We start from the raw sequence: 25300 nt of genomic DNA, 5'->3' as shown, positions 1-25300 counted from the left end.
AGGGCAAGCCTCCCTCAAGTGAAACAGTGGAAGTCTTACTAGAAGGTAGTTAATAGATGTGGGAGTGTGCTCCTTCAAATGATAGAATTCACCCAGAGCAAATTCACGGTGCTTCCGTGATTTAATGGACGTGTCCCTACTGAAAGAACCGCACACCTGGGCTGGCTGGTATTGGTGAGCCTATCACTAACATTTTACTGCCATCTAGTGGTAGCTCATTGTGCCATTGTGATCCTCACAGCCCTAACCGTAGTCATGCAGTCATCAACGACCCAAGCTTTGGTTAATTACTACTGAGCTTTTACAAATACGATAACATTTGTATAGTGCTTTGCCCTTTACAAAGCACTATACAAATGTTAACTGTTATTAGAACTAATTATTAGATGGCCTAGTACTTAATCTGCAGGATTGCCTACGGTAAACTAGGGAATTGAAGATTCATCTCTGATTAATTTTAGAAAAAAATATAATTATATCTGAGTTGATACAGCAACACAAACATCAGAATTGCTTAGCTTTTAAGTGTCAGGATTTCTTTTGCTGGTGATATTTTAATATACTCTGATAATAGATTCAACTAAGTAATGACATAATAGTGTATGGAATTTAAAAACTCAAATTCTCTTTATCATTTGTTAGCACTCTTACAGAACATTTATGTTAGCAATTCGTAAGTTCAGTTTTATACCCAATATTATAATTTATTTTTATTTCCTCTGTCGAAGACACCAACACCTAATTCCTTTTTGTTTTCAGTGGACAGAAAGATATAAAAGCCAACTCTGCCCAAGCTATTCTTGGTTCAAAGCTGGCAGACATATCAAAGAGAAGCTAGAATGAGGTAAATATGTGGAATTGCTGAACTAAGCACCTGGGGGAACATTTTAAGATTTAGGGCAAAAATAAACACATTAAAATATAGAAGATTTAGAAATCAGAGGGAAATCAGGAATAAAGTTTTAGGACTACGTTCTTGGTGCATACTGGAAAATTGAGTGAAATGAGAGGGGACCTATTTAGAGGGGCAATAGGTGTATATGCCGTAACAGTGACATTGGCACATGTATATACATACACTGTTATATATTCATCTGTTACACCAGTCAGTTAACTGCCATTGTAGCAATGAATAGAATCACTAGTGAATTATAACCTTGCTTAGGTTATAGTAATAATTGCTATGATAAATTTTAGGTAAATGTGGAATAGAAACAGAAATGTCTTTTTCAAAGCCTTAATGTCTCTATCCCCTGAGATGATAAAAGAGGGGCTTCAATCTAGGGGATAGAGATTTTTGTGTGCACAGGATAGCCTGAAAAGCAAGACTTACATACTTCCTTGTTTATTCAGAAAGATAAACCCTATTGGTGTGAACTTTGAGAGGAATTTGTTTTCCAGATGAGCCTAGTGTTCCTCTTTTTGCAGTTAGCCTGGCAAGAAACAAACTGAATTTTCTTGGTTGAATCTTGCGTGATATGTTCGGTGAATTCTACTACTCATAAAATTTGCCTCCTACTAAACATAAGAATCAAGTCTTGCTTTTTTATTCTTCTGTAGATCTTCTCTCTACTCTAGACTCTTAAAATTATTCATTTGGTTAGTTCTTCAGCTTTCAATAAATACTGGTTGAGTGCTTGTATATGCCAAGCAGTATACTAGGTGCAGCAGATACTGTGGTAGGGAAAAAATAGAAAAGGTGTACCCACCCTTATGGAGCTTTGAGGCCAGGGAAGAGATAATAATCAAACAATCCCCCAAATAATTTTCATCAGAGTTTATAATTAAAATTGTATGAAGTAAATTAGCACAGGGTGCTGTGGGAGAGTATTAAAGAGGCTCTCTGCTGGGCGAGGAATGATGTCTCTGAGGAAGTAACATTTGAAATCTTAAGCATAGGTAGCAGTTAAATAGTCAAAGAGGGAACAACGTCAAATTTGTCAAAGTATTGATCAAATTTTGTCTAATTATATCTTTGGTCTAATTCTGTCAAATGGTTGTATGCATCAATATAGATTCTATACTTCCCTGTAGATTCTAAATAATAGCAAAGGCTTTACATTCATATTAGTCAAGAGTAGCCTTTCCTCTTCCATAAATGTGATTAGTCTCAAAAGCATGCTGTATTGAGATCTTAGGTGTTGCTTTAACTGGTCAAAAATGCATTATGCTAGTTGAGCTTGTTAAGTTTACGAAGCTGTAACAGCAGCTCTGCCTGACTAATGATAGTTACTGTCGTAGCTTCTTTACGAAGGATTTTTGAATGGCTGATTGTTATGCAACAGAAACTAGAAAAACACACTTGAGTTATGGTGCCTTCTCATACGTATTTCATCATGGCACCATGCAGGGCACCGAGAGGGGCCTTGGGTTTGGCAGATGGGACAGAAGGCTAGAAATAAAAAAATCCTCTTGTATTGGCTGCGCTCTGCTGGATGCTCTCCGTGTGACCTTGAGCAAATCCTGTAGCCTGTCTATCCTTCTGGGTGTCTTCTTTTAGGTGTGGGTGCTCCATTTGCACACGGGTGTTGGGGGAAGTAACTAAGATGCTTATAAAATGATGCAAATGTTCTTGACACTGACCAAGGGGATAGATGTCGTTTAAGAGCAAAATGACCTAACATGTGGGCATTGAGATACATTATCGGAGAAATGCCCTGGAGTGTTTTCTTCGGCAGCAGATATCGTGATGAGAGGCAAGGCAAGCCAGAGTAAGGGTGATTTCTGAAAAATATTGCATTTTCTCCATTTAAAAAACAATGACAAAAGCTTTTTTCTTTGAAGTATTACCACAAGCTGCATCATCTTACCATACTATCTTGAAGTTTTCTGAGAGAACAATTATTTTCTTTAAATGGATGTGTATTCATTCAGGAGAATTGGGACACAAAGCCCTAGATTTCAATTGAATTGTCACATGGGGTAACTTTTGACAAGCCTGTCATTTGTCCATTTTCTCTTCTGACCCAGTGGTATTCTGCAAGATCAGAGGGGAGAGAAGGATTAATGTCATTGTGCACAAATACACAGTTTCTTTAGGAAAGAAATTCCACTTGTTGAAGTTGACTAGGAAACCTGAAGCACTTAGTAGTAGTTCATAATCGTGCCTTGCATTTATCTTCTTTGCTATTAGTCAGATGTCCTCAGCTCACATCCTGAATTTTAGTCTTTTCTCTCCTTATGCAGTTGATCACAGTATATTCAACATGCAGGTAGCGGTGGTACAGGAAAAACTACAGCATTTCAGTAAGGGCACAAATAGAGCTGGTTTATGCCTTTTCCTTTTCTCACCCATAAAGTTTAAGTCAAACTATTTCCTGCTTTTGTTTTTATCCAGGGGGTGCACAGCACTAGCATGGGCCACAGATACCTGTTTAGATGTCAGGTGTTCGTTTTGAAGGGAGAGGTGGGTGTACTTGTCAGGGATGATGGGACACACCAGCTACTAGGCAGCAGAATTTGAATCCAGCCATCTCACTGAGGTTTGAGAGCACTGTAAACACCCATGGTAAGTGAAGAGCAACTATGTGGATTTCTTATGCTCCTAACACCTCATCTTTTTTGGCATCCAAGCACGGGCTGTATATTGGGAGTTGGACTTGTTCTGTCCCTCATGAGCCACAGCAGCCAAATGCAGTCCCGCGTTCATGTGGCAGCATCGCTTCGGAAGCTGTCTGCGTACCTAGATGACAGTGGGAGCCAGAGCAGAACATTTCAGGAGGTAGGAGATGGAGGTTACATTTTTTTTCCCTCTGTTCTCTTTTGTTTTCTTCTTGCCACTTATTTTGGACTTACCATACTTTGGTAACCCTATAAATTAAATTCTTCCTCAAAGAGAAAATCCGAATGGCAAACAACCAATGTTAGATCATAAGGTTTTCAAATTGTGTGGCAGTTTAAATCAACTTAGACTTAAATGTGGCATATAAGATAAGAGCCTTTAGTGAATATAAAACCTAACTCAGCATCACTAGAAGGCACTTTCTAAGAAGAGCTACAATTTCTGGAAGAAAGTTAAATAGAGATTTTTAGAATTGTGCTCAAGCCAAATGTAACTTTCAAAAATGGCCAGGAATAAGCTTCAGAAACTGCCGATCAAAAGGCATTTAATTTTTTAAAATGTCAGCTAGCATAAAATATTATTGAGGAAATTCCCTTTACCATACTTAAAAAAAAGTTTTTTTCTGCTGTGGTGCAAAAATATGCAGAATTGGAGTTCATGTGACCCAGTTCATGTGTGTTAACCATATTTTTAGATGGAACATTTCAGGCATGTGTCATGCCCGTCTCTATTTTGTCCAGGTGAAGTTGGACCGCTTGTACTCTTCTTTGAGAGGAGCAGAGTATGACCTCGTGGCCTGGCCTGATTCTCTCTCTCATTAGAACAGATTCTATTTTATCCCAGCCTGCCCACGAGCTATTGATGAGTACATAATGGCTGCTGTGTTTCCCTGCTCAGCTCCTCTGCTTTCAGCAATAGGACTTGTTGAATTGGTGAATTTCTTTGGGCACAGAGGAATGAAGTTTTGTTCTAAGACATGCACTACATTTCCATTTTTAAAGCAGTGTAAAGTGTGATTTAAAAGTACGTATTTTTTTTAAGCCAAAAGAGAAAATCTTGCAACCGAGGAGCAAATTGATTATAAATGAAAGCAGCATTTTTATAACTGATGCATCTGTGATGTTTTGATTTATAAGGCCTTAAGCAAGCAGTTTTTTCTCCCCTCTGATGTTTTATTATTCAACTTCTACCTTAGAAACCGCTTACGTTTTTCATGCCGTATCAACCAGTGCTAGAAGTTGAATTTTCTACTTTGTCTTAACAGCATTCTTATAAGGGAGGTTTTTTATCATGAAAATATGAGGTAGCAGAGAGGGGATGATTAAATTTGATGTGCAATAATTGAGACTCAGATAGATTGGGTGACTTGCCCAAAGTTACTTAGCTAGTAAATGATCAATTTGGGACATATTCCCAAATCTTGGCTCCACTCCCACCATTCTTTTTTACTCATATTTTATTTATTCATTCATTCATCAACATATTAAGTTCCCATACTAGTGCTATGAGGCAGGTATTAGTATTCTTATTTTATACAATTTATCTGACTCCAGAATCCATATTCCTGTTCCAGTTATGCCCCACTAGTTCTAGGGAATCTTAATGGAGCAGTGTTTCACTTCTTTGAATTTCCTCTCCTGTTTGGCCTTGGATGGGAATGCATGGCAATTAATTAGTAGCACCCACTGGTGATGAAAAATCTGTTTCCTTCTACTGTTGATAGGTGCTGTACTCTGGCATAATGTGGTAAAGAAATGTACTATTATGAGTCTAAAGACCTGGGTTTGAATCCGTCCTTTGTCACTTGCTAGCTACATGAAACTGAGCTTCAAAGCTCTTATCTATGAAGTAGGAATAGTCATGCCCATCATCACATTGTTATGAAATGTTACAATATGAGTTAGGCAGCAAAACAGTGCCTAATCCATGGGAAATGTATTTGAATCCAGTTCTTACGCTGGAGGGAAGTTTGACAGAATATCTTGTCAACTAAACCAAGTTCTTTTATTTTTCCTCCTGAAGACACATTTTTCTGCTATATTTTCTTCTCAGGTCCTTGCCTACACACTTAGCTGTGTATGTACATCAGCGTTCAGTGCTGGAATTATTGAGGCTGCAGAGGCTGAGGATGTTATGAACAAGCTTCGACTGTTAGTGGAGAATAGCCAGCAGGTTGGAATGTGTGCCCTGATTATTTCTCTCTGTGGTCTCATGCTGCTGCTAAGTTCTGCTTTTGACTTACTCTGAATTAGAGTACAATGGGATATTTTTTGTGTCTAGAACTGAGGAACTTCTAACTATTCTCTTCTCTCACAGCTGTAGCCAACAGTCACAGATGTTTTTTTTTTTTCTCCTTATCCGCTGTCTCATTCTGTAGACATTTTTTTTTCTTTGAGAGAGTATTGATAGACTTTTCTCTCTCTCTAACTATTGCTCCGTAGTTATAAGATCATAAAATATATGGCTAGGGAATATAAGAGTTATGTAAGCCTAGAAACAAAAATTTGTAAAGAGATGAATACATAGAAGACTCTGATAAAGTCAAACCTCAGAAAATTCAAGGCAGAAAATCTCTACTCATGACCAAATATGTATAGGAAAATTTAAGTACCTGTAAACTAAATTAAATAACCTTAAAATGTTTCCTCTGAAATATTATTCAACCTTAAAAAAGAAGGAAGTTCTGGCCGGCTGCAGTGACTCACGCTTGTAATCCCAGCACTTTGGGAGGCCAAGGCGGGTGGATCACGAGGTCAGGAGATCGAGACCATCGTGGCTGAAATGGTGAAACCCTGTCTCTACTAAAAATACACAAAATTAGCTGGGCATGGTGGTGGGCACCTGTAGTCCCAGCTACTCTGGAGGCTGAGGCAGAGCTTGCAGTGAGCCAAGATCGCACCACTGCACTCCAGCCTGGGCGACAGAGCGAGACTCTGTCTCAAAAAAAAAAAAAAAAAAGAAGGAAGTTCTTATGTGTACTAGAACATGGATGAACCTTGAAGGCATTATGCTAAATGAAATAAACAAGTAACAAAAAGCAAACACTGTGTGCTTTTATTTACATGAGCTACGTAGAGTAGTCAAAAGCATAGAGACAGAAAGTAGAATGGTGGTTGCCCGGGCCTACGGAAAGGGAGAAATGGGCAGTTACTGTTTAATGGGTAAAGAGTCTCAGTTTTTCAAGGGAAAGATTCTGGAGATGGATGTTGGTATTGGTTGCACAGCAGTATGAGTGTACTTAATGCCCCTGAACTGGTATTCACAGTAAAGATGATAAATTTTATGTGTACATTGCTACAATTAAAAAAAAAAAACTAAAAAAAATATTTTATCTGATTACACATGCTATAGAATTTCCCCATGTGGATTTTTTAAAGGTTTCTTCAGTGTCTTAATACTGATGATAATGGTTTATTGCAGAATTAATTGGTTTTAAGCTTGTAATATTATTGTTACTGTTTTATGGTTATATACCTGCTCAGTTACATTCAGAGTAAGTTTTGAAAAGTTGAAAGGTAGAAGTTTTCATATACTGTGCTTATTATGGGATGTTTTCTTTTTGTTTAGGAGTTGATTGACTTCGTGTGGTCTACCTTGGTATTTTCACCCTAACCTCTTCCGATTGTTTGAGCTAAGCTGCTCAATAGTGCAGTATTACTTTCCTAAAATAAATTACTCACTGAAACTGAATTCCTTGCAATTAGACCCTGCAGCTTATGATGCAAACCCGTCTAGATTACAAACAAAACAAAACAAAACAAAACAAACACTAAGTATCTGATTTTTCAGATGACAAATATAACTTGTCAGTAGGAAAGTTAGCACTAAAAGTGTTTAAGTTGCTAGTTATAAACATTCCAAATCTGTGTCTTTTTTTTTTTCTTTTTCTCACCCCATTTTTATTTATTTATATCAGACTTCAGGTTTTGCCCTGGCTTTAGGAAACATAGTTCATGGATTGTCTGTGTGTGGACATGGAAAAGCTGAAGACTTGGGCAGCAAGCTACTTCCTGCCTGGATCAGAATTGTTCTTACAGAGGTAGAGGTCACCTGTTGTATGCTATTTCATGTTTTTATAATGGAAAAAGAACTACTTTATTGGATCACTTGCAGGAGCTGCTGAGATATATACATTAGTGGTAAAATAATAGGCAATTTTAAATGAAAGAGATCACATACTTTTAAATCCCTTATAAATAATGCATTCTGCCAACTATTATAATTTTTTTGAACTATTTTGTCTGTGTTTTAATTTTAAGACAACATTTTGTTTTTTGAAAAATAAAAGCAAGAATCCACCCATGATCTAACAACCTTAATCCGTTACTTTTAGTCTGCTTCCATTTTGGGTTCAGTTATATGGGTTATGTTGACCCTGTAAGTTTGCTACCATTTCGACCATTTATTTCTCTGTGTCATAATAAGTTTTATAGAATCTAAACCCAAGGACTGAGTCCCTCTTTTCATATTCTGATGCTTGGTTTTCAGGGCACTCCCACAATGCTTTGTCTGGCAGCTCTTCACGGCATGGTGGCCTTGGTAGGCTCTGAAGGGGATGTAATGCAGGTAAAGAGAGAAACCATGGAGGAGAAGACATCTAAATGTGTACACAGCCATAGCAGGAGAAGAATATTCAGTGTCTTAGTATGCTAAGAACAGAAGGATTTATACTCATGGTAATAGTTATACCAGGCTTTTTAATGCCTTGCTGTATGAATAATTTCACTTAACCAAGGATTATTTCTATAGAAGTTTGTTCTTTGTTTAATTTGGTTTGTAGGGATTAAACCTGGCCAATTTAGGTGCTGTCCACATATTTCCCTGCCTGAGAAAAGATGATTGAATGATAAGAAATTTCAAAAGTTATTTGTGGCTGGACGCGGTGACTAACACCTATAATCCCAGCACTTTGGGAGGCCGAGGTGGGTGGATCATGAGGTCAGGAGATCAAGACCATCCTGGCGAACACGGTGAAACCCCATCTCTTCTAAAAATACAAAAAAATTAGCCAGGCGTGGTGGCGGGCACCTGTAGTCCCAGCTACTCGGGAGGCTAAGGTAGGAGAATGGCATGAAACCGGGGGTGGAGCTTGCAGTGAGCGGAGACTGCACCACTGCACTCCAGCCTGGGCGACAGAGTGAGACTCCGTCTCAAAAAAAAAAAAAAGTTATTTGCAAGAAACTCCATTTTGCATCTGTAATGTCTGATGTATATCTATGTAATTGTTCTTTAACTTCAAAATATTTTCACAGTGGACTTATGTATGTTTAAGTTTGTAAGTAATTTTGAAGGAACTCTTTTTTTATGCAGTAAAAGTTGATTGATTGCTTACATGCCGCAGTGAACAGTTGCCAGGAAATCAATGATAGATAAAGCATGGGGCCCTGCTTTGAGGAGCTCATAGCTTATGTATTTGAAATAGAAGGACTGTTTCATAGCTTAGAAGATGGATAGCTCGTGCACTGGGAATATAACTCTTTACTTTTTTATGGAGGTGGGTGGGATGAGTATTTCTTCTTATTCTTTCAGCTGAAATCAGAAGCCATCCAGACCTCTCATTTTCAAGGCAGACTTAATGAAGTCATTAGAACCTTAACTCAGGTGAGAAAATGAATTTAAAATCCTTGGGTGGGAAAACATATCCTCCTTTGTTGTCTTTTTTTCTATTACATAAAACAACGTGTTTTACCTGAAAAATGGGAAAGTCTCTGGTTATTTCCACTGAGTTCAAGAGGCATTTGGGAGTGATGTATGGACCTGTGTTCACTGACAAACTTGCACTACCTTTGGGGGGCAAAAAAAAAAAAAAACTGGCATTTTTTTAGTAAACTTAAGCTGGCATTGGTTTTCCTTAAAAATTGAAGCCTGATGGCTCACACCTGTAATCCCAGCACGTTGGGAGGCCGAGGCAGGCAGATCATGAGGTCAGGAGATCAAGACCATCCTGGCTAACACAATGAAACCCTGTCTCAACTAAAAATACAAAAAAATTAGCCAGGTGTGGTGGCAGACGCCTGTAGTCCCAGCTACGCAGGAGGCTGAGGCAGAAGAATGGTGTGAACCCAGGAGGCGGAGTTTGCAGTGAGCCAAGATCGCCCCACTGCACGCCAGTCTGGGTGATAGAGCGAGACTCCATCTAAAAATAAATAAATAAATAAATAAATAAATAAATAAATAAATAAAAAATTAAAGCCTGATTCTGCAAGGAATGTCAGGCCCTAAAGATAAGGAAAAAGAGAAAGTGATCAAAGGGCACAGCAGATCTTGATAGAAAGGTCAAGGGGCACTAGTTCAGATGTCACTGATAAAAATATTTGGGTATATCTTGACTAAAGAATAGATATATTAATCTGCTAAGAAATGTTTTTATCTTTTAAGATTTTTTTAAAAAACGATTATGTTTGTTGCATAAAATTTGAAAGCACATAATGAAAGAAGCTGAAAAAAATCGCCGATGGTCCTTCAAACCGGAAGAAACTGTTACTGATATTTGGTCATACTTCTTTTCAAGTATTCTTTTGTTTGCATAGTTGGTATTCTTACTGTATATAGAACTTTATATTTTATTCTTTTCATTTAGCATACTTGTTTTCATTCTTGTAAAATGTAGCTGATAATACCTACCACATAAAGGAGTTTTAGTCATTGAGACTTTTAAAAACAAACAGAAATCTCTAAACAGACAAAACTCTCTTTTGCATGTATGAATAGAAATATACTCAAAAAAGATTCTACTGAAATTTAAGCTGCCATAATGTGGGAGAAAAATCTGTAAATGAAAATTATTATTTTAAAAATCCTTATCATGAATGATAAAGCAGCAGTAGAGCATAATTTATAGAAGAGAACAAAATGTATCTCCTTCCATTTTTAGAGGTATTTTCATCTTAAGTAACTATCACCCCTTTTCTACTTTCTGGGTTTTGTTTTTTTGCCATTTTTTTTTTTTGAAAACTTCGAGACCAGTCTCAGTGAAACCTGAGAAAACTGCTAGTATGATTAAATTATTTCTGCTATGATTAAAGAATGAATCATTCATTCATTCAGTAGACACTTGTTGAGTATCTATATGACCTAGGTATGGTGTACTAGACACATGATATTACATCTTGTCATAGGATTGCTCATTGCCAGCCAAGCCACCACCTTCTAAATGACTGGTGACTTTCTGTGAGTGACCTTTTATTAAATAGAACTTGGATCTTATCCCATCATTGAACTGTTAACTTTTTATTTGTAGGTCATTAGTGTCTCTGGGGTGATTGGTCTCCAGTCAAATGCAATCTGGCTTCTTGGACATCTTCATCTATCTACTCTATCCTCAAGTCAAAGTAGAGCCTCTGGTAAGATTAAAGTCGTAAAACACTATAGCTGAAGGGAGGGATTGCTGACCCAGCGCTCTGTACTTTGTTAAGAGCATTAATCTTCACAACAACCCTAAGTAATGGGTATTACCATTTCTATTTTACATCAGAGGGAAATGGTGTATGAAAAGGCTTCCTGACTTACCCAGGGTCATGTGGCAGTAAGTGGTGGACATGTGGTTTAAACTGAGATCTTTTGGCTTCCAAAGCTCATACTCTTTTTACTCCTTCTCTCTGTCTCCCTTAGAGAACAGTTTAGACATTCAGTGTCCTATATTTCACAAATGAAGAATTCATGGCTCAGAAAGATTACATGAGTTACATACAGAGTTAATTTGGTGACAAATCTAGAAACTAGAAACCAGGTCCTTCAAGCTTGGAACAGATTTATTTTGCTAGATGTAATGGTAGTTTGTATAGTATTCATGTTTCATTAAAAGTCTCTTCATATTTGACTGGAGTTGTTCTGGCCTCTGATTTTGAAAAAATAATGGGGTAAATACATTTAAAGGTGTGTACCTTCTTAGCCTTGGAATTGAAATTCTGGGTCTTATTATAACAAGGCCTTTTCTATTTCTAGCTTTTTGGTAAAAGCAGTAAAAAATATTTGCAGTTCCCACATACGTAATGTGCATTTGTACTTGGAGATTTTATGGGAAAGGAATGATTGTTGATACATCTACTCCTTGCTCTTTATAGGACTTTGACCCATTGGCTATCTTGGACCCAGGCCAGAGAGGTTTAGGTACCAATGATTCCTTATTAAAACCTAGTTTTACTTACCCTCTAACAAGTAGTCTACAGATGGCATTAACGTAAATGTGGGCCTCTGTAATTACCATTTTCCTTTCTTTCAGTCATTCTGTAGCTATGGAAATAGGACACTGGTCCACAGCCTTGGCAATGTAGTGAACTTTAGACAGCTAAAGTTACCATATTAAAATGGAAAAAATAAGAAAACTTAGTCATACCGGAAGCCCTGGGTAATACTAGTTTTGAAGGGCAGGGATCTCACAGTGTCGTGGTAAGATAGGATATTTATGTCAGGCTTTTACTTTTTTATGTAGGCTTTTAATTGCCATATTATGGGGTATTTGGTCTGGCCCGCATGTACTCAAATCAGGTACTAGTGAATCATCATACATCCAGGTTCTTCTGAACAAAATGATTGTGTATCTGGAAAAGTACAGCTACTTGTTCCTGATGGAATTTTCCAATTGAGTCATTTCTTGCAGTAAAAATCATCTCATGAAACAATTATGGGAAACTGAAAGGAAAAGAATTTAGGAGACACTCAGGACTCGACTAGCATAAATGTCACTGCTTCACCATTCCAGCTTAGTAACCACATCTGGTTATTTGCACATATTGGTCACTTAGAGGTCTCTGCCTTAGGTAAGGGACTGGTGCTGTTAATACTAGTTGTTGAATTTCTATGGTTCGTATATCTGATTCAGCATGTCCTGAAGTGGCACCTACCTCAGCCTCAAAGCTCATCAGATTCCTTGCTGACTCTGAGGAGGTCACTGGATTGGGGCTCATTGATGTGACAATATGGAAAGGATTTTTTTTTTAACCACTTCACTCAAGTGTTCATCCTCTGTGATTTTTTTTTTCCAGACTTTACTAAGTTTGCCACCATTTTAGATTTGCTTGCATAGCTTAAGTGATTACTTCAAGGCCAGTCACTTAATCTAATAGAATTAGTTGCAGCCACAAAGTATTGTGCTGAGATTAATGGCATAAACATCTCCAGTTTGTCTCTAGGTTGATATGGCAGCATGAGATCATTATCTTTCCTTCATTAGGCCTGCCAAGTTCACTGGTTAATTTGATCGTTTTCTGTCTCCACAGTTCCTACTGACTATAGCTATTTGCCTGAAAGCAGTTTTATTGGAGCAGCCATTGGCTTCTTCATCACAGGAGGAAAAAAAGGCAAGTGAGCACATTTCTTGAATTTTATCATTCTATCTGCATGTTGTTATAAGCAAATTTGTGTACCCTAAGCATGCCTCTGCAGAATCAAGCAATACAAATCTGAAGGGGTGAATATTTTTGTCTGCTAAACCATCTTTGCAATAGAGATGACCAGCAACTAGCTACAATAATTGGTACATAAATATACACATTGTGTGGTTTCTTAGAATCACTGTCCCTGACCATGGGTGGCTCTGTGAAAATCTTAATCTCCCATTTGGCCCTTTCAAAAGTACAAACACAGATTACATTTCAAGTGAGTGTGATTTAGAAAGAGAAAACATACCTGGGTGCAGTTTCTATCCCAGGATCTGTCTTGCAAGTAGATCTTCTCCCTGCATCTTTTATAATTATTCTGTGTTGTTGAAATCACTGGCTCTAGTTCCTATTTTTAGTTTGTGTTCTTTTCCTTGCACATATTTGAGCCTTTGTGATTCTGTATTGCTGCCACCCCCATTAAAGTACAAGCAACTTGAAGACAGAGATTGAGTGCCTTTTGTTTTTAACTGGAGCCAGAACAATGCCATGTAACTTATTGAATAAATGTTCCTTAATAATACACATATAGTTTTCAGGGCTGTGAGGAAAAAATGGATTAGAACTGAACATGTCATGGCTCAGGAATAAGCCTCATTAATGTGGTATTCTTTCATTGATGGATTTACTAATTTTATTCTTCCTTGGCTAGGTCAGTCTTCCTTGATTAGGTCAGTCTGAGCAAAATCAGTGCCTGTATTATAGCAAGACCATCCCAATTTTAGAAAGGAAAAAAACAACCAAAAAGACTGGAAAAAATCTGGAAGTGGCAGAGTGATTTGTGAGGGTCGTGGAAGTAAAATGTTACCTTTGGAAGGGAAGTTAAAGCTGTGTTGTCTGATTTCCCACTGGGTACAGTAATCCCTGGAGCTTCCAGATTATGAATATTTTCATAGCCTGGAGACAAATTCCATTAATTTCTGGAGTTCTAGAATTTGTGCTATTATTCTAGGGTCCTGAATTAGCATGATTTACTTATCCTCAGTAAAAATTCACATATGGTTATGTCATTGTTGTACATGATGCACTTATATATAAACAGATCATATATTATAATGTACAACTAGTTCATTGTTTATGTTACCATAAATTAAGTCTACTTAAAATAAATATTATAGTAGAGATGTCTTCATTAGGAAGAAATTCTTGCTAAATGAGCATCTAAAATTTTCATGGCCAAACTAATGCTAGGAATATGTATATATTTCTGCTGTATTTTGTGTTAGGTTGCTTATTGATATGAAATTTTAAAATGAGGTGAGATATTTTCATGAGAAATAAAAGTAAAAATTCTTAAGGTCAAATGAAAGCTAGACTGTTTTTCTTTTCTAGTGAATAAAATGTTAGTCTACCTCCCCAGATCCATATTTCTTGGCAGACATGAATTTTCTCTGAATCTTATGGGAAATTTTTGGTTGAGTGTAACATTTTTACGATTCTGTAGTCATGGTACAACAGGAAATGTTCTGCTATAAGGCTGAAAAATCAAGTGGAACTGGAATCAGTGTTGTTATGTGCAGTCTTGCTGAAAACTGTTTTAAAACAAATAAATGAAGTATTAAGAATGCCATATTTATTACCAATCAGATTTTTGGCATTTTCAGGTTGTGGGAGAGGGCTGTCGTCTTGTCAGGTTTGCTGACTAGATTCAGAGGAAAATCTATTCAGCCTTACACATTACTAATGATGACCCCAGAGGAGTGGGGGCCGTGGGAGGCTGACCTCCGCCTCCAAAGCCCATTTACAAAAACAAAACCAGACCCTGCTCTATGGGGCTAAATGGGATGGCCAAATGTGGAGGTGTGCATGCAAACGAGTGTTTTCTTCTTCAATATACCCAGCTCATTTGAATTTTAATAACTCCCTTCTGAAGCAGCTTTTGAGTTTAAATGTCTGGATGTCACTCATCAGAGCCCGGTGGAGCTGCTGATAGGAAGGATGGCAACTTTGGTAAACTCTTTTGAAGAATAAATGGTTTTAGAAAATAAAAATAATGCTTAGCATAGGCAGAAAATTTTAGGGATGGCATGGTTTCATTGCCTCCGCGTGCTACTTTTAACTTGAGCAACTCACTAGAGAAAAGAAATGTGATGGGCCATCCCCAATCTACATTTGTGCCAGGATGAGATTGGGCATGGTGGTCTCAAATTTAGCCAATCAAATTTGAGATAGGAATCTGTTCATCTGTTTTCTAATGTTTAGGGCTTTCTCATTTAGGATACTAACTTTAGTACTCATGTGATAGAACATATAAGATGTTCATAGCATCCATTCTTTCATGCAGACCCACATTTTAAAACCATACTAAGTAGATGAAATTCCTTCAGTTTTTAAATAATTCAATTCATGGTTTTGACTATAACTGGTTTTTGTTTGTTTGTTTGTTTTGCTACACCATGTGACATTCTCCTTTCTTCTCTCATAGCCCTGGAATTCCTCTATCAGATATATTGTTCCGTAATCTTTTGTTTTCATTATTATCTATTTTTGTGAACATTTCTTGACTATGCTAGGCTTAAAATCTTTGCTTATCATATAACTCCTCCTAACATGGATTTTTTCCCCTTGAAGAGCCTCTCATTTTTGACTCTTACTGTTTTGCTTCTTTTCTACTTTTATTCTTTTGTCTGATTTCTGATTTTCTCAAGATCATAGGCTGCTCAGATCTCATCCAGATTTTATCCACTTCCTTTGTAATACCTCAGAAACATTTAAAGTACTTAATAAATGTGATTCTTTCTAAAGCTAATATTAGATATTTCTATATAATATCGTTATTTTTTGTTATTATATTGCTGGGGAATGTGACTAACACTTTCTAAGCTTATATTTTCCTATTAGGCTTTAAAAGTTCCCAGTAAGAAGTATTAACTAAGCAAACTATATTTAAGTCCATGTAATAGTCATTATGAATGGCCTTCTTTCTTGATATTGATTCATTGGTCAGTGATCTGCGTATGTAAGTATTGGGCTTATATACAAAGTACAGGTAGGCGTATGCTCCTTCAGTCATTTTTGGACTATTAGCATGAGAGGTAATTGTTGAGAAGGAAATATTCCAAGGGAACAGACTTAGTGAACTCTTTTTTTAATTAATTAATTTATTTATTTATTATTATACTTTAAGTTGTAGGGTACATGTGCATAACGTGCAGGTTTGTTACATATGTATACTTGTGCCATGTTGGTGTGCTGCACCCATCAACCCTTCATTTACATCAGGTATAACTCCCAATGCAATCCCTCCCCCCTCCCCCCTCCCCATGATAGGCCCCGGTGTGTGATGTTCCCCTTCCTGAGTCCAAGTGATCTCATTGTTCAGTTCCCACCTATGAGTGAGAACATGCGGTGTTTGGTTTTCTGTTCTTGTGATAGTTTGCTAAGAATGATGGTTTCCAGCTGCATCCATGTCCCTACAAAGAACACAAACTCATCCTTTTTTATGGCTGCATAATATTCCATGGTGTATATGTGCCACATTTTCTTAATCCAATCTGTCACTGATGGACATTTGGGTTGATTCCAAGTCTTTGCTATTGTGAATAGTGCTGCAATAAACATACGTGTGCATGTGTCTTTATAGCAGCATGATTTATAATCCTTTGGGTATATCCCCAGTAATGGGATGGCTGGGTCATATGGTACATCTAGTTCTAGATCCTTGAGGAATCGCCATACTGTTTTCCATAATGGTTGAACTAGTTTACAATCCCACCAACAGTGTAAAAGTGTTCCTATTTCTCCACATCCTCTCCAGCACCTGTTGTTTCCTGACTTTTTAATGATCGCCATTGTAACTGGTGTGAGATGGTATCTCATTGTGGTTTTGATTTGCATTTCTCTGATGGCCAGTGATGATGAGCATTTTTTCTTGTGTCTGTTGGCTGTATGAATGTCTTCTTTTGAGAAATGTCTGTTCATATCCTTTGCCCACTTTTTGATGGGGTTGTTTGTTTTTTTCTTGTAAATTTGTTTGAGTTCTTTGTAGGTTCTGGATATTAGCCCTTTGTCAGATGGGTAGATTGCAAAAATTTTCTCCCATTCTGTAGGTTGCCTGTGCACTCTGTGCAGAAGCTCTTTAGTTTAATGAGATCCCAATTGTCAATTTTGGCTTTTGCTGCTGTTGCTTTTGGTGTTTTAGACATGAAGTCTTTGCCCATGCCTATGTCCTGAATGGTACTACCTAGGTTTTCCTCTAGGGTTTTTATAGTATTAGGTCTAACATTTAAGTCTCTAATCCATCTTGAATTAATTTTCGTATAAGGAGTAAGGAAAGGATCCAGTTTCAGCTTTCTACTTATGGCTAGCCAATTTTCCCAGCACCATTTATTAAATAGGGAATCCTTTCCCCATTTCTTGTTTCTCTCAGGTTTGTCAAAGATCAGATGGCTGTAGATGTGTGGTATTATTTCTGAGGACTCTGTTCTGTTCCATTGGTCTATATCTCTGTTTTGGTACCAGTACCATGCTGTTTTGGTTACTGTAGCCTTGTAGTATAGTTTGAAGTCAGGTAGCGTGATGCCTCCAGCTTTGTTCTTTTGACTTAGGATTGTCATGGAGATGCGGGCTCTTGAGTGTAGAATAAATGATATGAGAAAGCTGTCCTATTTTCTGATAAAATCATGGAGTTGGTTGCCAAGATTACGTGTGATTTTTGAGTATTTTAATTTAGGAATAGTTTACCTGTACAACTCTTTAAAAAATATTGTTAGAAGTCAGTGTGTATATATATATATATATATGTATGTATGTGTGTGTGTGTATATATATATAACACTAAGTTAAAAATGTATAAAGAAGAAAATAAGACAATCCTCTGTCATGTCACCACTTGGAGATAGCCACTGTAGATATGTCCTTCATAATGTCCTTCTACATGTATGTGTTTGTGTTATATTGTACCATAAAATTTATATTATTTTATTGTCTTATTTTAAAAAAATTAATAACTTTACATGTAAATGGATATAATTAGCACCCATGTCTTCCAAAAAAAATCTTGAGGAAGTAAGAGAAGACTCCTACTGCATGGTTTTCTGGACATTTGTCAATAGGATATGTTTTTGATGTGTTTGATTCCTTTTTTGTTTCATGAGGTTTGTTTTCATAAAACTCATGAAAATGTTTGGAAGGAAAACTGTCAATTATCCCATGACTCTACAGCTATTACCATTTCTGGATATTACTTAATTTGTTGCTTCTGGGATTACAAGCATGTGCCACCACGCCTGGCTAATTTTTTGTATTTTTAGTAGAGACAGGGCTCCTCCATGGTGGTCAGGCTGGTCTCGAACTCCCAACCTCAGGTAATCCGCCCGCCTCAGTCTCCCAAAATGCTGGGATTACAGGTGTGAGCCACCATGCCCGGCCTGTGTTTCTGAACTTAATGTTATATTATAAACTTTCCCTGTTTTCATATATCACCATAACAATAATATAATAATAACTATTATCTATGAGACAGGGTCTCCACTCTGTCACCCAGGATGAAGTGCAGTGGCACGATCATGGCTTACTGCAACTTCAAACTTTCCAGCTTAAGTGATCCTTCTGCCTCAGCCCCTCAGGTAGCTAGGAGTGCAGGGACATACAACCAGGACCAGATAATTTTTTTACTTTTTGTAGAGATGGAGTCTCACAATGTTGCCTAATCGGGCCTCAAACTCTAACTTCGAGCAATCCTCCTGCCTTAGCCTCTTTAAATGTTGGGATTACAGGCATGAGCCACCATACCTAGCATAATTATCATTTTTAAATGACTAGAGAATATTTCATCAAATTCATAAGTCATAATAAACTTAATCATTTTAGTAATTGCCATTTAAAAAATTTCAATTTTAGTGAACATCTTGTTTTGTTTTGTTTTGTTTGAGACAGAGTCTTGCTCTGATGCCCAGGCTAGAGTGCAGTGGCGTGATCTCAGCTCACTGCAACCTCTGCCTCCCAGGCTCAAGTGATTGGCCTTCCTCAACCTCCCGAGTAGCTGGGATTACAGGCAAGTGCCACCAAGCCCAAAGATAGGTAGGTAGGTAGGTACGTAGGTAGGTACCTACGTACCTTTTTTTTTTAGTAGAGACGGGATTTTTCTGTGTTGGCTAGGCTGGTCTTGAACTCCTGGCCTCAAGTTATCTGCCCTCCTCTGCCTCCCAAAGTGGATTACAGGTATGAGCCACCATGCCTGGCCTTTAGTGAACATCGTTATGCACATAGCTCTCTTCTGCTACAGCTTTCCTTCAGGGAAATTCTCGGTAATGTAGTGAGCAGGAGTCCGAGGATTTGGTGACTGTAGGGATGGCCAGGTCTCATTGCCCTTCAAAAAGCTTGTACCAGTTTTCAGTACCTCAGCCCTGTATGAATTCGCAAAAATATAAAACATAGAGATTAAAAGCATAGGCTTCAGGCTTCCTGGGTTCATATCCCACTTCCACTACTTACTGGCTGTATAACTTCAGGCAAGCTGTGTCTGTAAGCTTTGACTGCTTCTGTAAAATGGAGAAAATAATTAACTCTTTTTTATAGAGTTTTGTAAGGATTATGAGTCACTTTATATAACAGTACTTATAAAACAATATAAAGAATAAATTCCTTCTATTATAATGTCATATCAAAAAGCAGTCCAATAAACAAATGATAACAATAAAAACCAGTAAGGTATAAAATGATGCCTTAAGACTGCTCTCATTTGCATATAATTGCCAGAAGGTCTGAACATTTGTACATTTATTTACTGTTTAAAAGGTTGGTTTTTTTTTAAGTAAATTTGGAATTTTTTTAAAAATTTATTTTTTAATTGACTAATAATTATACATATTCATGGAGTACATAGTGATGTTTTGATGATATGTATAATGATCAGATCAGAGTAATTAGTATATCTGTCATCTCAAACATTTATCATTTCTTTGTGTTGGGAACATTCAATTCCTCCTCCTAGCTACTTGAAACTATGTATTATTGGTAACTATACCCACCCTACAGTGGGATGATAGAACACTAGAACTTATTCCTCCCATCTCACTGTGGTTTTGTATCCTTTAACAAGTCTCTCCCTATCTCTTTCTTCCCCCTGCTCTTTCCCAGCCTCCAGTATCCTCTGTTCTGCTTTTCACTTCTGTGAGATCAGCTGTCTTTTTGCTTCCACATATGAGTGAGAACATGTGGTATTTAACTTTCTGTTCCTGGCTTATTTCACTTAACATAATGTCTTGCATATCTATCCATGTTGCCATGACTAGCCGGATTTCATTCTTTTTGATGGCTTAATAGTATTCCATTGTGGATATATACCACATTTTAAAAATCCTTTCATCTATTGTTGGACACCTAGATTTATTCCATATCATGGCTATTGTGAATAGTGCTAAAATAAACATGGGGTACAGATGTCTCTGATATGATTTCCTTTCCTTTGGATACATGCCCAGTAGGAGGATTGTTACATCACATTGTAGTTCTATTTTTCGTTTTCTGAGGAACCTCCCTACAGTTATTTATAGTGGGTGTATGAGTTTACATTCCCACCAACAGTGAATGAGTTCCCTTTTCTTCACATCCTCAACAGCATTTGCTGTTGTTTGTTTGTTTGTTTGATAATAGCCATCCTAACTGGGGAGAGATGATATCTCATTGTGGTTTTGATTTGCATTTTCCTAATGATTAGTGATGCTGAGCGGTTTTTCATGTGTTTATTGGCCATTTGTATGTCTTTTGAGAAATGTCTGTTGAGATAATTTCCCCATTTTAAAATAAGATTGTTTATTTTTTGCTGTTGAGATGTTTGAGTTCCTTGTATATTCTGGATATTAGTCCCTTGTCAGATGAATAATATGCAAATATTTTCTCCATTCTGCAGGTTGTCTTTTCATGTCGTTGATTATTTCCTTTGCTAAGAAGCTTTTTAGTTGGATATAATCCCATTTATTTTGCTTTTATTTTCTGTGCTTTTGCAGTCTTATTCATAAAATCTTTCCCTAGGCCTGTGTCCTGAAGCATTTCTTCTATGTTTTATTTTTGCAGTTTTATCATTTTGTGTCTTACATTTATGTCTTTGATGCATTTTGAGTTGATTTTTGTAGGGCAAGAGATGGGGGGATCTAGTTTAATTTTTCTGTGTATGGATATCCAGTTTTCCTAGCATCACATATTGAAGAGACTGTCCTTCCCCACTGAGTGTTCTTGACATTTTTGTCAAAAATCAGTTTGCTATAGATATGTAGATTAGTTTCTGAGTTCTCTATTCTGAATTTATTTTTGTTTGTATTTTTTACCCTTTTATTTTGAAACAATTTCAAACATAAAAAAGTTGTAAAATGCATTAAAAAGTTGCAAAAATTGTCATCCTTTTTTACCAGTAAGAAAAACTCCACATTCCTTTTAGCCAGAGGCACTATTCAGGTTTCATCAACAATCTCAGTGATGTTTTTAATAAAAAACTAATCTCAACTAGAATGTTGCTCTGCACTTATTTATTGTGTCTCTTTGGTCTCCTTCAACCTGAACACTTCTTCAGTTTTTTCTGTGACTTCTTGACTTTAACTAGTTTTAAGATTAGAAGCCAGTTATTTTATAGAATGCTCTTTAATTTGGGTTTGCCTGATATTTCTCATATTAGAGTTAGGTGGGGTCACTTTTGGTAGAGTATGACAGACGTGTAGCTGTGCGCTTCTCACCACGTCCCATCTGTGGCACATGAGGTCTGAGCTCCCTCCACTGGGGTGGTGAGCTTTGATCACTTGGATAAGATGTTGTTTTCTAGGTTTCTCCACTATGAACTTATTCTTTTACCCTTATCTTCAATAAATCTTGTGGAGATGTTTTGAGACTTCACAAATATTCTATTTTCATCCTATTTTCACCTATTAGTTTTAGCATTCACTAGTACTTTTGCCCGAATTATTACTGTGATAGTTGCAAAAAGGTGATTTTTTAAAATCCATGAATCCATCTACGTTTTTTATTAGGCATTCTGCTGTTAAGAAAGGGTTTCTGTCCTCTTCTCCTCCTCTCCTCTCCTCTCCTCCCTTCCCCTCCCCTCCTCTCCCCTCTCCCCTCCCCTCCCCTCCCCTCCTCTCTCAGTTCCTCTCTCTCCATATTAGTGTACACTCCTAAATTTCTATTTTATTTAACTATTCAATTATCTATTATTTTGATCTTCAATTTGTCCAATAAATTGAACAAAATGTTTAATTTGACCAATAAGAGAGTCTACAAGTTGGCTCTTGTGTCCTTTTGACGTGACCCCCTCATGCTTTGACTAGTTCCTTTGTGGCACAAGAAGATGTCCTAGGTTTATTTTGTATTATCCCCAGCCATGTAATAGATACTCCAGGTTTCTTTTAGTGGAGATTGGTATTTAGAAGCTAACATCTGTGTGCAAAGTATCTCATTGCTGCTGGGGTAATCTTTGTCTCTAGGCCCTTTCAATGAACAGAGCTAGGAAATATATGTGCTTATTCTCTCTCATCTATATTTATTTCTGTATTTAGCTATATATGTAATGAAAGTCTTTCTTTTTGAATTTGTAACTCCCTTCCCTGACAGTAAGAACCTTAGCTCTCATTATCCTCAATATATTTGCTCATTTGTCCAATCCTCCTGGTTGTAACTGTCCCTACTGGACCACTGTCCTAAACTGCCTTCCTCACTCAGGTCTCCACTCGCTGCCACCCTACTTTGTGGCCTTCCTGGTTTTAAGGGGCCTTGGGATATTTTTGCTTTTAATAAAAAAATGTTATTGAAATATTCAGTCTTAAGATAGAAAACCTATCAACCTTTAGTGTCTGTCTGATGTATCAGAATCATCGATTGATTTTAAAAACTTTCTTGATTGTAGTTTCTTTCAGGGGACTAGGCATCTCTTAGTTTCCACTAATAGGCAATGCTGTAATTCTCTCTGCCTGTGTTTTCTATGGACTTAGTCTGGAAAAAATCCTACTCATCCTTTTCATCTTGATTTAAATATTCTTTCCTTGGTGGGGGAAGATAGGGGCTTCTGTGATGTTCCCAGATTAAGTTAGATTACTTTTGTAATACTTTCCTATATATTTTCATGGTGCTTAATATATGTGTCATCATTTTATTTTTTTTTCTTTTTTTTAATGTGTCATCATTTTCATAATTATTTATATTTCTTTGTTTAAAGTCTGTCTTTCCCACTAGGTGTGATTTCCTCAATGGACAGGAAGAATAGCTGTGTTTTATCTTAAATACTTAGAACAGATTGACATGTAATAGTTTTCTAATATTTATTGATCTATAACTTTAAACATACACACAAATATATACACACACACACACACACACACACACACACATATACATACATACACTAGATAATTCTAAGTTAAGTTACCTGTAAGCAGTATTTAGCTGGAGAAAGTAAAGATATGTCCAAACCACAAAAGCAATATGCTAGTGATGGAAAATATACAGACTCAGGCTGTTAGCCTACTTGTTGCCAGACTTTTTACTATAAGGGTTACACATGTGAATTGTGGCATTGAGATCTGATCTTCTGTGTAGCCAAAGTATGTGCAATAATGGGTCCTGTTTTAATGCATTATGTTTGGATATACCGTTTATATCAGAGTTCTTTGAGGCTGTCAACTGATGAGAGATTTAAAGTAACTTTGTTTCCAGGTTTTACAACATCTGGATCTTTTTAACAAGTACTGTTAGGCATTCTCAGTTCCAAATCTATTGTCCGTAAAGCATTTCATTATTTCTTTTTACTTAAAAAACTTGTTTGAAAGACAAAGCACTGTAATAAAGGAACTGATCATTCCTGTTGTTTAGATGTGGATTCTTTTGTCCAGTGCTAAAGATCTCTGGGGAAGGAACTAGTTCGCTGTGTTCTCCCTTGGCTTTGGGACTCCCTCTCTTTCTTTCCATACCTTCCCCAAAATGCATGAAACAGCCAAATATTTTCTCCATTTCCAACAGCTACTATAGTTCCTCTCATTCCAGTTAGTGTCCGAATCAGTTCCCTACAAATAGTGGAAAATTTTGTGTGAGTCTAGTTATACTACTCAGTATTGATTCCTTGCCCTTTTAAATGTGGAAGATTTATTTCATTATTGGACTGATGTAATTTTTCAACCCTATTCTTTGTTGCTGACACTTGCATGTATATTAGGTCAATTCTAGTGAATATAGAAGCAACGTGTAAAGTACAGTTATTGGTGACAGTTGTCCTGTCAAAAGAGAGCTCATTGTCTTAAGAATAAAACATCTGGAAAATGGTCATATTTCACATGGGCTCCTGGTATTAGAAGACAGTTTGGATGCGTTTCCTGTTTCCCTAGATCCTCTGGAAACTCCAAAGTCTTTGTAGTGGATTCTCTCAAAGTACCTGGAAAAAAATTTTTATGTAATTTTGAAAATACTCAATCTCTGAGAGTTTTTTTTAAGTAGAACTGTATTTATGAATTAATGATTTCCAGTACAGAATTGGATACATTGTTCTTAAATGGAGAGATGTAATTCTTGCATAGATATTTACTATAATGTCTGCCAGTTTATCAAACTATTTCTATGAATCATGTGCCAAAAAGACCCCAAAAAGCAACTTAATTTTTGTGGGTTTTTGTAATGTGAAATAAAAGACTTCTATCTGCAGCCAATGTTGTGTAGAGATACTTAGCGCATATGTGTAATCAGCATGGAGTTATGTGAATAGACAACCAGTTAACTCCTATCATAGCATTTTTTTATCACATAATTTATTACACCTGATTTTGCCTTGTTTGTTTGTTCTCATATTAGAATATAAGCTCCACGAGCATAGGGACCTATACTGTCTTGTTCAACACTGCCCCCACTGTTGGAGTCAGTGCCTGATACCTAATAGATAGATACTCAGTAAATAGTTGAATGAATGAATGTGTTTATAAATGTATTTACTTTATTTGTCAGAATTTTTTTTTTTCCTTATAATAGCAATGGTTGGCCTGGTGCGGTGGTTCATGCCTGTGATCCCAGCACTTTGGGAGGCTGAGGCAGGCGGATCACCTAAGATCAGGAGTTCGAGACCAGCCTGGCCAACATGGTGAAACCCCATCTGTACAGAAAATACAAAAAATTAGCCAGGTGTAGTGGTGCGCACCTGTAGTCCCAGCTACTCGGGAGACTGAGGCAGGAGAATCGCTTGAGCCTGGGTGGCGGAGGTTACATTGAGCCTTGATAGTGCTAGTGTACTTCAGCCTGGACGACAGAGCGAGACTCTGTCTCAAAAAAGAAAAAATAATACTAATAGCAATGATTAACTCTCTAATAATATTTCTTCAACTCCCAATATTACATCTCAAGATGGAACACAACTAAAACACCAATTACTGGTAGCATAGCAGAGAAGAGTGGCAGG

At 37.0% G+C, this 25300-nt stretch overlaps 1 protein-coding gene across 1 annotated transcript in view; it reads left to right on the top strand.

The window, feature by feature from the left end:
- FOCAD (focadhesin) overlaps positions 1-25300 on the top strand; it is a 339855-nt gene that overhangs the window by 266762 nt on the left and 47793 nt on the right. Inside the window, exons 28-34 of the mRNA XM_011988811.1 lie at positions 3574-3721; positions 5615-5734; positions 7479-7601; positions 8051-8128; positions 9092-9163; positions 10803-10905; positions 12781-12861. Coding sequence (XP_011844201.1) covers positions 3574-3721; positions 5615-5734; positions 7479-7601; positions 8051-8128; positions 9092-9163; positions 10803-10905; positions 12781-12861 — 725 coding nt within the window. The remainder of the gene's footprint in view (positions 1-3573; positions 3722-5614; positions 5735-7478; positions 7602-8050; positions 8129-9091; positions 9164-10802; positions 10906-12780; positions 12862-25300) is intronic.

Source organism: Mandrillus leucophaeus, unplaced genomic scaffold, assembly GCF_000951045.1.
Source record: "Mandrillus leucophaeus isolate KB7577 unplaced genomic scaffold, Mleu.le_1.0 Scaffold1090, whole genome shotgun sequence".
Taxonomy (NCBI): domain Eukaryota; kingdom Metazoa; phylum Chordata; class Mammalia; order Primates; family Cercopithecidae; genus Mandrillus; species Mandrillus leucophaeus.
Note: the sequence above shows the minus strand (reverse complement) of the source record. Positions and strands in the feature narration are given on the sequence as shown.